At 40.9% G+C, this 11880-nt stretch overlaps 1 protein-coding gene across 1 annotated transcript in view; it reads left to right on the top strand.

Moving 5' to 3' along the window:
- The window catches only part of Hecw1 (HECT, C2 and WW domain containing E3 ubiquitin protein ligase 1), a 372273-nt gene that overhangs the window by 67946 nt on the left and 292447 nt on the right, over positions 1-11880 (top strand). The window contains exon 3 of the mRNA XM_004629654.3: positions 8533-8640. Within this exon, the coding sequence (XP_004629711.1) occupies positions 8533-8640 (108 nt within the window). The remainder of the gene's footprint in view (positions 1-8532; positions 8641-11880) is intronic.

The raw sequence follows: 11880 nt of genomic DNA, 5'->3' as shown, positions 1-11880 counted from the left end.
AATAAAATATGATTTGAAAAAAAAAAAATAAAGTGCATTAAAAAATAAAGATGATGTGAAATAGACCCATTCTATATATTTTCTTTCCATAGTTCCAGAATGAGAAATAGCATAGCATTTTTAAAAAGTACATAATGGAGATTGTCCCCAATATGACAAACCCTAGAAACTGTAAATACAGTCACTTAACAGTCAAATGATCATAACCCTACTCAGGAAAGTGTTGCAGTAAGAACAGTACACAGTCCAGTTATCTTTAGTTGTCAACAGAGAATGCTTTTTCTTATCAGTTGGTTAAAGCTGCCAATATTCAATCATGAGAGTTCCAAACTTATGACCTTACCTATCCTGTCTCCCAAAGACCCCAGATCTAAGCATCATCATCAAATTGTGTTTCCACCTCTACACACTTCACAAAGGGGACTAAACTTTAGTTTACATTTTGGTGGAAATAAGCTGTATTCAAATCAGTGCATCTATCTTTACTTTTATAACTTGTATACTTTGTAATGTTGGTGTTGTATTTTACATGTGTAAATGGTCATGGTGTTTATATCTTTTATCCTCTTTGGCTCATGACTATTAGTGAAGATTTATCCAGGTCCTATATGCTCTTCTTTGATTCAAATTTTCTACTTTGTTTACTATTAAGAATGCTGATATCTAAGTTTTCTTCTGTTTTCTATTTGCCTGATCATTTTCCCCTGCTATATTCTGGACATACTCCTTCTGGGTCCTTTTTAAAGTATAGATCTTTGTGTGTATCATTTTATTCTGATAGGAGATTATCTGATTTTTAATTAGGATAAGTTGTTTACATTTATAATACCATTATGTTACAACTTCTTTTTGCCATTTCTCTTCATCTTCTTTATTTAATGTGTTTACTTTGTCTCTCTGTTTTTAATTTTTGACTGCCTTTTGGGGGGAATTTTCTATTCATTTACAAATTTTGCATTGTCATATTATTCTTACGGTGGTTGCTTTTAAGTATAGACCAGTAATTCTCTGCCTAGGTTAATTGTACTCTTCAGGAAATATTTGGTGATGTCCAAAGACATGTTTGGCTTTTGGATTCTAGGAGCAGCAACTGACATCAACTGAAGAGAGCCTAGCAATGTTGCTCATCATCCTACAAGGCATAGAATAGCCTCATCATAAGCACAGTTGTCCAGGTTGGCAAGGTGGTACATGCTTGTAAGCCCAGAACTCAGAGAGGCCGAGACAGGTGGATTATAAATTCAAGCCCAGCCTGGATAATTTAACAAGTTGGAGTTTCCATTAACCATTTCTTTGTTCTGAATTGTATAAAAGCAGCAATCTACTCATAAATATATCAATAGTGTCAACACTGAAAAGTCCTAGACAATTCTCATTTATTTTCCACTACTGATTTCTTAACCTTAGCAATATCGCTTATTCTAAGAGTCTAAGTAGCTCAGCCAGGATGCTTTCATATTCCTTTGATCTTCACAGTTCTTTTTCATGGGTATTTTTTCATCCTTGAAATTCCTTTGCCCTTTTGTATATTTTCTGTCTTTTTTGTTTTATTCCCTTCTTGAATGTCTCCTCAGTGAAATCAGCCTCCCAAACTGCTTCTCACTAGAATTTACAAACCATGGTGGGACAAGAGCCATAGTAGCCACTCTTCCTCCTGCTCCTCTTCCTCCCTTTCTTTCTCTCCTTCCTCTTTCTTCTCCTTCTTCCCCATATTTTCCTTATGGAAAACAACTCTTGGATAATGGAAAATGCTCCTTTACCTTAGATACACTATTAGAATCCAGAAGAGCTGGTGCTGTATTTCTTAATTAAGGCAGAAATAGAATCTTTGTGCTCAAAGCAACATGAAGGAAAAACTAGAGAAAGGAAAAAGGGACATTTTTAGGATCTTCCCTGCCATTTTCTCCATAGAGTCTCTGCCTAGCATGTGACAACATGACTTCTACATCATTGGCTCAGCTGTATGAAAGGTGAGCAAATTCTCTCCTTTTCTGTATGTCTTAGTTACTTTTTACTCGTTGCTGGGACAAATACCCTACACTCAATATGAAGGAAGGAAAGGCTTATTTAGCTCACAGTTACTGGAGGATTCAGTCCATATTCCGGGGGCTGCAAGGCAAACAACAGCAGTTCATAAGACAGAAAACAATGAAAAGCAGAGGAGGAGCAGCAGCTGCAGAGGCGGCCATGAAGCCTCCCTCTTCCTTCTGCACTGACTGTGAAGACCAGCGCTCCACAGTGAAGATCGGAGCTCCTCAAAGATCAAGCTCCTCCGAAGACTGAGAGTTCTCCACGGAAGTGGGCGGGGTGGCAGGAAACCAGGCAGGGCAACTTCCTGCCTGTCTCAATTCCTGGGCCCTGCCCACCTGCAGGGCTAGATCCCTTGCTGAGAGCTGGGGGGGGGGGACTGATTCAGCCAAGTTGACACAATGTATCAACTAACACACTGTGGCTAAACTATTTTAGTAAAAATGCATAGTGGTTGATTCCTTAGAGATCCTTCCAAGGTTTCATTATCAGAACGCATGGAAATCATGAAACATGAGGCGTGAAAGCCATGTTGTTTTTTTCTTATGAGCTCAGGCAATCTGGTTGCTGGCTTGACTCTCCTTGATGAGGAGAATGGCTCCCTCATGCATTCTATTTTTAACAGCAATACTATTTTTGTTGTCTCCTCTGTGTACACTTAGGGTGTGGAAACCATTGCCATAGTTTTCATTTTGAAGACTAATCAAGGGAAAACACTTTTCATTTCTTTTTTTTTTTTTTTTTTTTTTAGAATCTTCATTAGAATTTCCAAATATTTCTAAAAATATTTAAAAATGCATTTAGAAAGATATTTTTCTCTATTATAAATTATGGAGCAGGAGATGGAAATCTACACACCAGAAGAAATAAGCATCATTAGGTACATATAATCTTATTTGGAGAGATTTAATACATCTCTTTGTGTGCTATGCAAAGTATGAAATGGCTAAATTTATATAGCACTGGCATAAGCTAACGTCTTGAGTTATCATTAATGCCTTTGTTCATTAAGTTTCATGGGGATTTAAAATAGAAGGGCCTATTTTTAGCACACACATACTAAACAGAAATAGCTGCTTATTAAGATGTCTGACACTATTCTGAGACTGCTGCCAGTAATTGTTCATTTAATCCTCACTACAAAATTTTAAGCGAGGTGCTAATATTATCCTCATTTTGTAGTGAAAATAAGAGGAAAAGGGATTAAAGAAGCTTCCCAGATCACCTGTAAGTGATTAACCTACTTCTCCCTGTTGCAAGGGGGTGTAAAAGTGGCTTCCACAAAGAGTCCTGCCCACTTGGCAGCACTGAGCAAAGTGTCCAGGTAAGGGCCCAGGAAATGCCATTCCACATCCTGTGGACAGTGAGAGTGGTTTGGGCCCCGCAGTCCACTCCAATCCTCTCCTCTGCCTGAGGGCCTTGATCCAGCGCAGAATCTGGTTCCCTGGGAATTACTCTTCCCAGACTCCTGTGCAACCAGGTTCCAGAAACAAAGTTGGTTTCTTCATTTAGCTGCACCTGCACAAGACTGGGTGGAGAAATACAGGGATTTGCCTGGTCAAATAAGCTCATAAGCAATAAGGATTTTCTCCACAGTGTCCTGTGCCCCTTCACTAGCTTCCTGGGTATCAGCAGTCAGTAATGTGGCTGTGGCTCTAACCTACTCCTTTGTTACTAGTTAGTCACCATCTTTGTGGGAGGAGAAGCAGCAGTGGGGCAAGGACAGCAGCTCCTGTCCTCCACAGGTCCCAGGACAGCCTTTCCGAGTGAGACACAGGCAGATGCCTTACTGCAAACCAGTTAGGTAAGGTTCGTATGGGGGCCAATTCCAGAGCCCAATCCACTGCCCATCTTTCCAGTACTGAATTCCCTTCATTAAACTTACTTCTGCACGACACGTGAAGACACACTCTATTTTTCTGCAGCTGACATGTCTAACCCATTTGCTTCCTAGGTAAGGAGACTAGTAACTTGCCTGAGCAGAACTGATAAAGATCTTATAAAAGAGGTTGACTTTTCAGGAGAGCTGGTCCAGGCAAGAATGCAGACAGCTCTGTTTTCCTGTGTGATATTTGTTATTAAATATTATTATTAGTGTCAAGGAAGGGAGTATGGACGAATAGCCAAAGCATTAAATTGTGCCCTGTGTAAGTGTATACAGAAAATATGTCTTTTTCTCTTAAAAAAATTTTTATGTTGCCATTTAATTCATTGGGTTTTTTATGTTTTGTTTTGCTTTTACTGGTTCTATTTATTCATCCCATTCTTTTCTCACTCATGTTCCTATGGCTCCTTCATATTTAACTCATTTTTATACTATTTTTAATTTTTTCTTTATTTACTTATTTTTCATTTATCATTTGATACAGGGTCTTCACTATGCAGCTCAGACCCGTAGTGTTCCTCCTGTTTTCAGTATCCCCTGTTCTGGGATTATAGGCGTGCACCACCACCCCCAGACTCAGTCACTGGCTCAACATGCCCCAGGAGTGAGGCTGGCATGGCATGCTGACCACGGATCGAACCCTGGTCTCTGTGCTTGTCATAGCAGGCGCTTAGTCTGCTGAGCTATTTCGCCGACCCCATTTGTATACTCTATTCTAATAAAATGGCCTGTTCTTGAATAAATCCTCAGGGATATTAGAGACTCCCTAAGAATTCAGGCTGCATTGTTGGCCAGTGTATCCCTAGCACAATACTCACAATGGAGCTAAGTACACAATACACCTTATCTCATATACAAAGCAGCACCCCCATCCTAGGTGTCACAGTATGTGAATACCTGACTTCAGTTATTAAAGTGAATATTCAGGTGATGGGAGTAGGTAAATTCAGGTAAATATTACCACTTGGAGAATTGCAACAAGGTGGGAAATTGCTACCTGGGTATAAAACTTTCTATTTGTTCTGAAGACTCAGAGAACTAAGAAAACACGGTGCTTCTTGCAGAAATGAGGCAATTACTGCAAAAGATGTACTATGCAATTGTTTTAAAAGCCCAAACAAGGCTATGAGCACACGCTGCGCATATAAAGATGGCAAACTTTACAAACAAGTGACGCTTCAAGGATGCGAACAGTTCTTGTTGTAATGAGACAAAAATGAAGTTGCTCATCCAGTCATCCTTAAGGCCTCCAAGACCATGCCATCAACACAGCCAGTTACAAGTACATTTACCAGATGTCTGCTTTACCCCTTCCCTGTAAGGCTGAAGTTTTAAATGCCCCTCACTTTGCTGGTGAGGTACATAGATTGGGCATAAAGCTCAGCCCTTTCTGCACTTCCTCACCACTTGGCTTCTCTGTCTAGCTGGAGGCAGGATGCAGGATGCAGACCCCAGTTTATCTTAGGAGGCAAAGTGGTAGCCATGACCTATTTTCCTGCCTGGAGATCTGAGGTTGTGGGTTGCCCTCAGAAATCCTTGCTAAAATTGTCCCTTCACCCCTTGTGTTGTGTATGAACTCTCAGAACTTTTTCCCACTGCCCTAGATCCAGCTATATCAGCTGATTACTTTCCTGGGAAGTGGAAATTAGAAGGGCCCATAGCAGATCAAGATACAATTTGTATCTCTGTTTTCATCTGCACTAAAAGAGTAGGGTCTGAAATCAAAGAGGTGAAAGTGACTTTGGGCTTCTAGGATCTGTCCTTTCTAAGAATACAGCTCTCCTCTATAGCCAGAAGCTTTAAGATAGAGATCAAGTTCGCAAAGTGATGAGAAGAGACACCCCAAGGGTAAAGCATACCATCACCCACCAGCTGAGCTCAGGGTATCCAGGCAGCAGCACTACCTGCACCGCCCTCTTGATATAGGGGAAGTGAAACATCCAATCTCAAAGGTACCTGGGATGAGCTGGTGTTCTCTAAAATCAAAGAATGAATTTTAATAACAAATGGAGGTTAAAAACAGAATATATTTACTGGGGGGAAGAAAGCTCCTGTCCTAGAGAGGCACGGTAGGGGGACCCGAGTGGGTTGTCTTCAGAAAGCTGTCTCTTCCAGGGACTTTCATAGTGTAAAATCATGTAGTGAGGCAGGTGTAAGGTGGAGAATGTGGGGACTTACTTAGGTGGGCATGAAGTTGTCCCAAGCCAGCAGGTCAGTCAATGAAGGTCACCTGGGAGAGGAGCGGGGAATTGAGGAGGGGACAAAGGACAGGAGACGTGAGAAATAGAGACAAGACAAGATTCTGATCAAGTCTGTTTATTCAAAGGAAACTGGGTATATATAGTGGAGGCATAGGGAAATGACGTCGGCGGGTAAAAGGCGCGAGTAACTAGGCAACCCGGCTATGACAGGAAGTCCCACCTCCGGGACATAGCAGGAGACTTATGGGAAATAGGCGGGGTAAGAAGAATTAGGAGCTTAGCTCAGCAGAGGTAGGAGAAGAGGAAGCCAGCGTTACTAATGACGCTGATGCACCAAGAGAATTTTATAGGTCAGAGGCACTCAGGTGACCATTAAAGGATATGTCGCGTAGAGTCATGATGTGTCAGTTTCACAAGAACCCGGAAACCCACTTGCAATAGGATTGGAGGCCTGGAGTTATTGAGCCTCCCACATGAAGTGGGACAAGACTATGGGCAGCCAATGAGATTAGAAGCACCATTGCTCAGGTAAAATTGACTAAATCCAGTACCAAATGAGGAAGTGAATTACATAGCAAGTGGGCATGAATACAGGACAGGGTCTCTTCCTGTTGGGGGTTGGGTTAGTGACACTTTAGGGCTCTTTCAGGGTGATTGATACCTACTTAGAATGCTGATCCCTGATATGCATTCCCAGGGAAGTATGTGGCTGTATTTGTTTACTTCTGTCTTGATGTTGGCCCAAAGCGGGAGTGTCTGTCTTTTCCAAAGTTGCAAAGTCACTTTGGCTTCCATATTGTCTCCTTGAGGGCCTGGCCCTGTCTGACTGCCTATAATATTTCTGTCTAATTCAGCTGCCTCCAACACTCCAACACTTACCCTCATCCACTGCCCCAGTGTCTCTTCTCATGCTTCAGTACTTTCTGACCACTCTGTTGACCTCCTTTCTTATCCTTGTCTGTTACAGAACCCTGTTTCTGTTTTCTTTCATATCTCTTATTACAAGGACTAATGGTGCTTTTTTTCTTAGCTGTTTGTAAGTTTTAGTTCAAAAGACACCATATTTTTTTTATAATTTTTTAAAGTTTTATTGATAAACAGATAGCAATGAGACAGTTTCAAATCAAATCGGAAGTACAGTTTCAACAAATAATACACTGCACATATTCTTCTTAGTGGTTAATTGCTGTACAAGATGCGGATTTGTGATCCTATTTACAAACACCATTAGAACAAATCATTCTATTCATTAAGAGAATGCAACTATATATCTATCCTACCTACTTTGAATACACAGATACAAAATGGACATTCATAGGTATACCCCATTTTTTCTAAGTTCCGTTATTGAATACTATAGGTGTGTAAACTCAGCAAAATATTCTAAAAAAGAGTCCAGTAGCCCATAATAGCATTGGGTCTTCTGTTTAACTGGCAATGTCAGAAATTATTGACCTGAGTCCCCCACAGCTCAACTTAACAGCATGGCTTTATTTCTTATATTTTGTCTTCATACTTTTCTACTGGATGGTTAAGACCAAGGTAAAGCAGGACCTATGCAACAAGAGTTGTAGCTTTTTGGTCTGAGAAGGTCAGTGAAATGTCCTCAGGATTTATCCTGAGATCCTGTACCTCAGATTGTAGAGCCTTTTTCAGTGCAGCCATGTGGATGAGTCATGGCCATTGCTTGGCCAATGTGCTCTCTGTGAAAGCCTGAGAGAGTGTCTTCTCTCCATGTGACTCTCCTTAGGCCTACTCTACGTCATCGATCACTTTCCTCTTTAGCCCCATAATCTTCTTGATCAGAAAATTTGGGACACTACCGAGGTACATGACGTTACAGTACAAGTTCTCATATGTCCTGAGTCTTAATTGACCTTAGAAGGCTAGGGCCAAAATGTTGGCTTTCCTTGTATCCCTCCTTTTTCTCTAATTTTGGAAAGACACCATATTGATTTCACCTAAAAACACATTCCCAGCACCTTCCCTAATATCTGGAATGAGCAAGTGACTGAGTTTATGAAGGGGTGTCCTTAAAAACAGGACCCCAAATGGAAAGAATGATGAGATTTTTTTGATGTCCCACCTTCAGTCTTGAAGGGTTAGGCATTAGGAGGCACACATTCATACTGAAACTTTCTACATGAAGAAGTACTAAAAAGTGGAATGAACTGTTAACACAGTGATTAGCTTTTTGAAGGTACTCAAGATCCAGTTAGACTACCCCTGCCCAGTACTGTCATGTGGGGAGAAAGCTTTGGTACTGCTGGTGCCTGCCGATGCTCCAGCTCCCTCGCTCTGATTCCAGGTAACTTTTCCCTCTGTTAAACTGGAAATAGCATATCCTTTGCTCTTTTCTCTAAATACATTGTTGACTGATACACTTCTCTGCATTGCTCTTTTCTTTTGTGGATGTAGATGAAGTCTTGTCTGAAAACTTTCTGGACTATAAGAACCGTGGAGTCAATGGTTCTCATCGGGGACAGATCATCTGGAAGATAGATGCCAGCTCTTACTTTGTGGAACGTGAGTACTTTTGCCATTTTTGTTGCTCAACAGGTAGAGCAGAAGTGGAATTCAACTGCTCTGTTCTTTGTTCTGATGGATGATCTCCAATTAAAATGCACCATGTAATAAAGAGAGGTAGATATAATGATAGTTTTAAGAAGATTTTTGGGAATGACTAGTGAGCTCTAAAAAAGTTCAATAGCAGTCGTGGAAACCAGTCTAGAGGACTAGTCCTTACTATTAAGGAAAACTTGGGCTCATCTTTCATAAGCCTCTAGACTAAGGGCTCTTGGTTCTCACTCCATGACTTCTCCAAGCGGTCCCCAGTTTTGCCATAGTTGAGTCCAGGTCTTCGCAACATGTGTGCTGTCATCCAGTTTTGCTCTTGCTCAACCCTTCCTTCTGAGGCTCCTTGCCCATGGCCCCAGCACGCTGGTCACATCGCACCTTTCCCCTTGACTCTCACCACTATGCTGTGGGTGGCAGGGGGGTGGGGAATGGTGGTATTTAATACAAATCTTACTGATCTACCTACATTTTTGTATGTATAAACTTGGTGTCCTATATTTTACTCAGATATTTTTCAAGATTTTCTTCCATCTTTTTATTTTTAAATGTATTTAGTACAGGGTCTCACTACACAGGTTGGACTTGTAATGATCCTCCTGTTTTTCAGCCTCCCAAGCACTGGGCTTACAGGGACACACAGCCACCACCACGCCAGTCTCAACTGCCATCTCAGCATGACCCAGGGCAGAACCAGCACAGCAGGCCAGGGTTAAACCCCCAGCCCCTGTATCTGCCTATGCAGGTGCTTTAATACACTGAGCTATCTGGCCAGACCTTCTTCCATCTTTGAAAATGAATCATTTTGATAGATATGGCAGGGTCTGTTCAATTTGTGGCCATACTTGTATTTTACATCACATGAGGAAATACCTACAGAGGCTTCATGTTTGCCAGCTGAGGGAAAAATATGCATGACTGTTAGTCCACAAGTCTTTGTCTTCTACATGAGTATGGGAGAATACTTCCATAGGCAAACTGTTTTGCACACTTCATAGCTCCTAGCAGGTATTTATTCTTTCAGGATAGCAGGTCTGAAAGAAAATGAAATAATCTGTTATTCTAGGGGTCCAGTTCTCAGAGAAAAACATATATATGAAATTGAGGTTATCACCATATTAACTTGTGGGGCAAGAAAAACTATATTCTCCAAAATGCTTTGCTTCTGTTTTCATTTATTCTCATTGTCATTTATTCACCTGATAAACATTTTGTAAGACCTACTACATTCGAAGGACTGCCAACATTAAGATGCAAGGCCCCCCGTCTACCCTTCAGAGGCTTGTAGTGTCTCTGCACCCAGAAACAATACTGTCTTTGTTGCTTTCCCATTGCTGGGACAAAATCTCCAACACTGAAAACTTAAAGGAGGAGAAGTTTACTTTGGCTCAGTTTCAGACCATGGTCAGCCATCCCAAGGCAGAAACAATAGAGCACAAAGACATCACAGAAGGAAAGGTTACAGCCCAGGGCAACCAGAAAGGAGAGAGAGAGGAGACCAGAGAGAACTAGAACCTTCCAGAAGCCTCCAGTGATCACTTCTGATCAGGCCTCCTCTACTAGCAGCACATTCAGCTTCTGAACTCATCAGTGGGTGACTTGTTGATGACTGTAGCCCACATCAGCCAGTCACTGCGCACACAAGAGAATAGGGGACCTGGGGATGTTAGTTCTAAACCACAATGAACACTAGTACACTTTGTTGTCTTGGCTCATGCAGAATGAATACCCAGCCACAAAATGTATGTTATTGGGTTGTGGAGTAGGCACATGATTTCATGAGATGTGGTTTAGGCATAGACATAATAAATTTCCTAACAAGAGGGTTGTTTTTTCTTTATGTATGTCTCCCTGACTTTAGCTTTTCTTCCCCTAATCCACCTCCACACTCATGGCAGACAAAATTCCTCAAGCCCAACCCTGCTACCATCTGCCCTGAAGCTTCCTGGCTCCTTTTCACTGCATTGCCTGAAACCCTTCTGTCCAACCATAAAATCACCCACATCCTTAAGTCTCTGTGTATGTCCCCAGCATAATATTTTGCCCTAATCATGCCATCCTCCCCTCCCCCAACAAACAGCATCACTTATCAAGAGGGACATCAGCTTGGCTTGGGTATAAAGATGACTACAACAAGCAGTATCTAAGCTCCTAAGTCTCAGTAAAAGCAGAAAGGATAAGCACTTGAATTAGCAATGATTGTTCAGCATCATAATTAATGGTACATGCCAATTTACATTGGCAGCTTGGTGAAAGACTTTTTCCTTTCCTATTGTAGATTTACTTTTTCCCTTGAGTTATAATTAATTTAGAAATTGGCACAGCACCCAGGTTAGGGCCAAAGTACAATAGCAGCAAATTTGTGTTATAAATTAATAAATCAATGATGCCACTCCCTTCAAGGCAGTCTTCAAAGATCTCTATGACATTTTCCCTCTACATTTGGATCACATAAAAACCTCCTGTCTTCTCCCCCAAGTCAATGAAAAAAGAAAAATTTGTTCTATAAATTAATTTATCAATAGTGCCATCCTTCCAAAGTAGTCATTAAATATTTCTATGAAACATGGAAAATTTTCTGCACATTTATCTCAAATAAATGATCATCTCACACATTTGTCTTTCATCAGCAGCATGAAAACACACCTTGAGGTTTTTTTAGAAAGACATTAGCATAGAAATCTAGCTTTGCGAAATATATAAACATAGACATAATTGAGTGCAAGCATATTCAAATTTGGTTAAGGAGTAGTATCCTATGAAAAAAACAAATGCTTTGCAAAGGGTGTGTTCAAGATAACTGAACACTGAATGTTCTGGAAAAACAGCATTTTCATTTTTTTAAAAATAATCTTATTGAGAAACAAATAGCAATGAGATAGTTTCAAAATCTATAGTAGGACAGTTTCAATAATTAATACATTGCATATTGTTGTCTTCTTAGTAGTTGTTCATACTCCAAGATGCAGACCTGATATCTTGTCCACAAACATTATTAGTACAAATCTTTCTATTCATTGAATTAAGAGAAAGTAGCTAGTTAGGGGTCAGGGAGATAGCTCAGTAGAATAAGCGCTTGCCTGGCAAGCACAAGGACCTGAGTTCAATCCCCGGTTCTGAAAGAGAGAAAGAGAGAGGGAGAGAGAGGGAGAGAGGGAGAGAGGGAGAGGGAGGGAGAGAGAGAGAGAGAGA

Source organism: Octodon degus, unplaced genomic scaffold, assembly GCF_000260255.1.
Source record: "Octodon degus isolate 3935 unplaced genomic scaffold, OctDeg1.0 scaffold00031, whole genome shotgun sequence".
NCBI classification, from domain to species: domain Eukaryota; kingdom Metazoa; phylum Chordata; class Mammalia; order Rodentia; family Octodontidae; genus Octodon; species Octodon degus.
The sequence above is the reverse complement of the archived record's forward strand: the minus strand, read 5'-3'. Positions and strand labels throughout refer to the sequence as shown.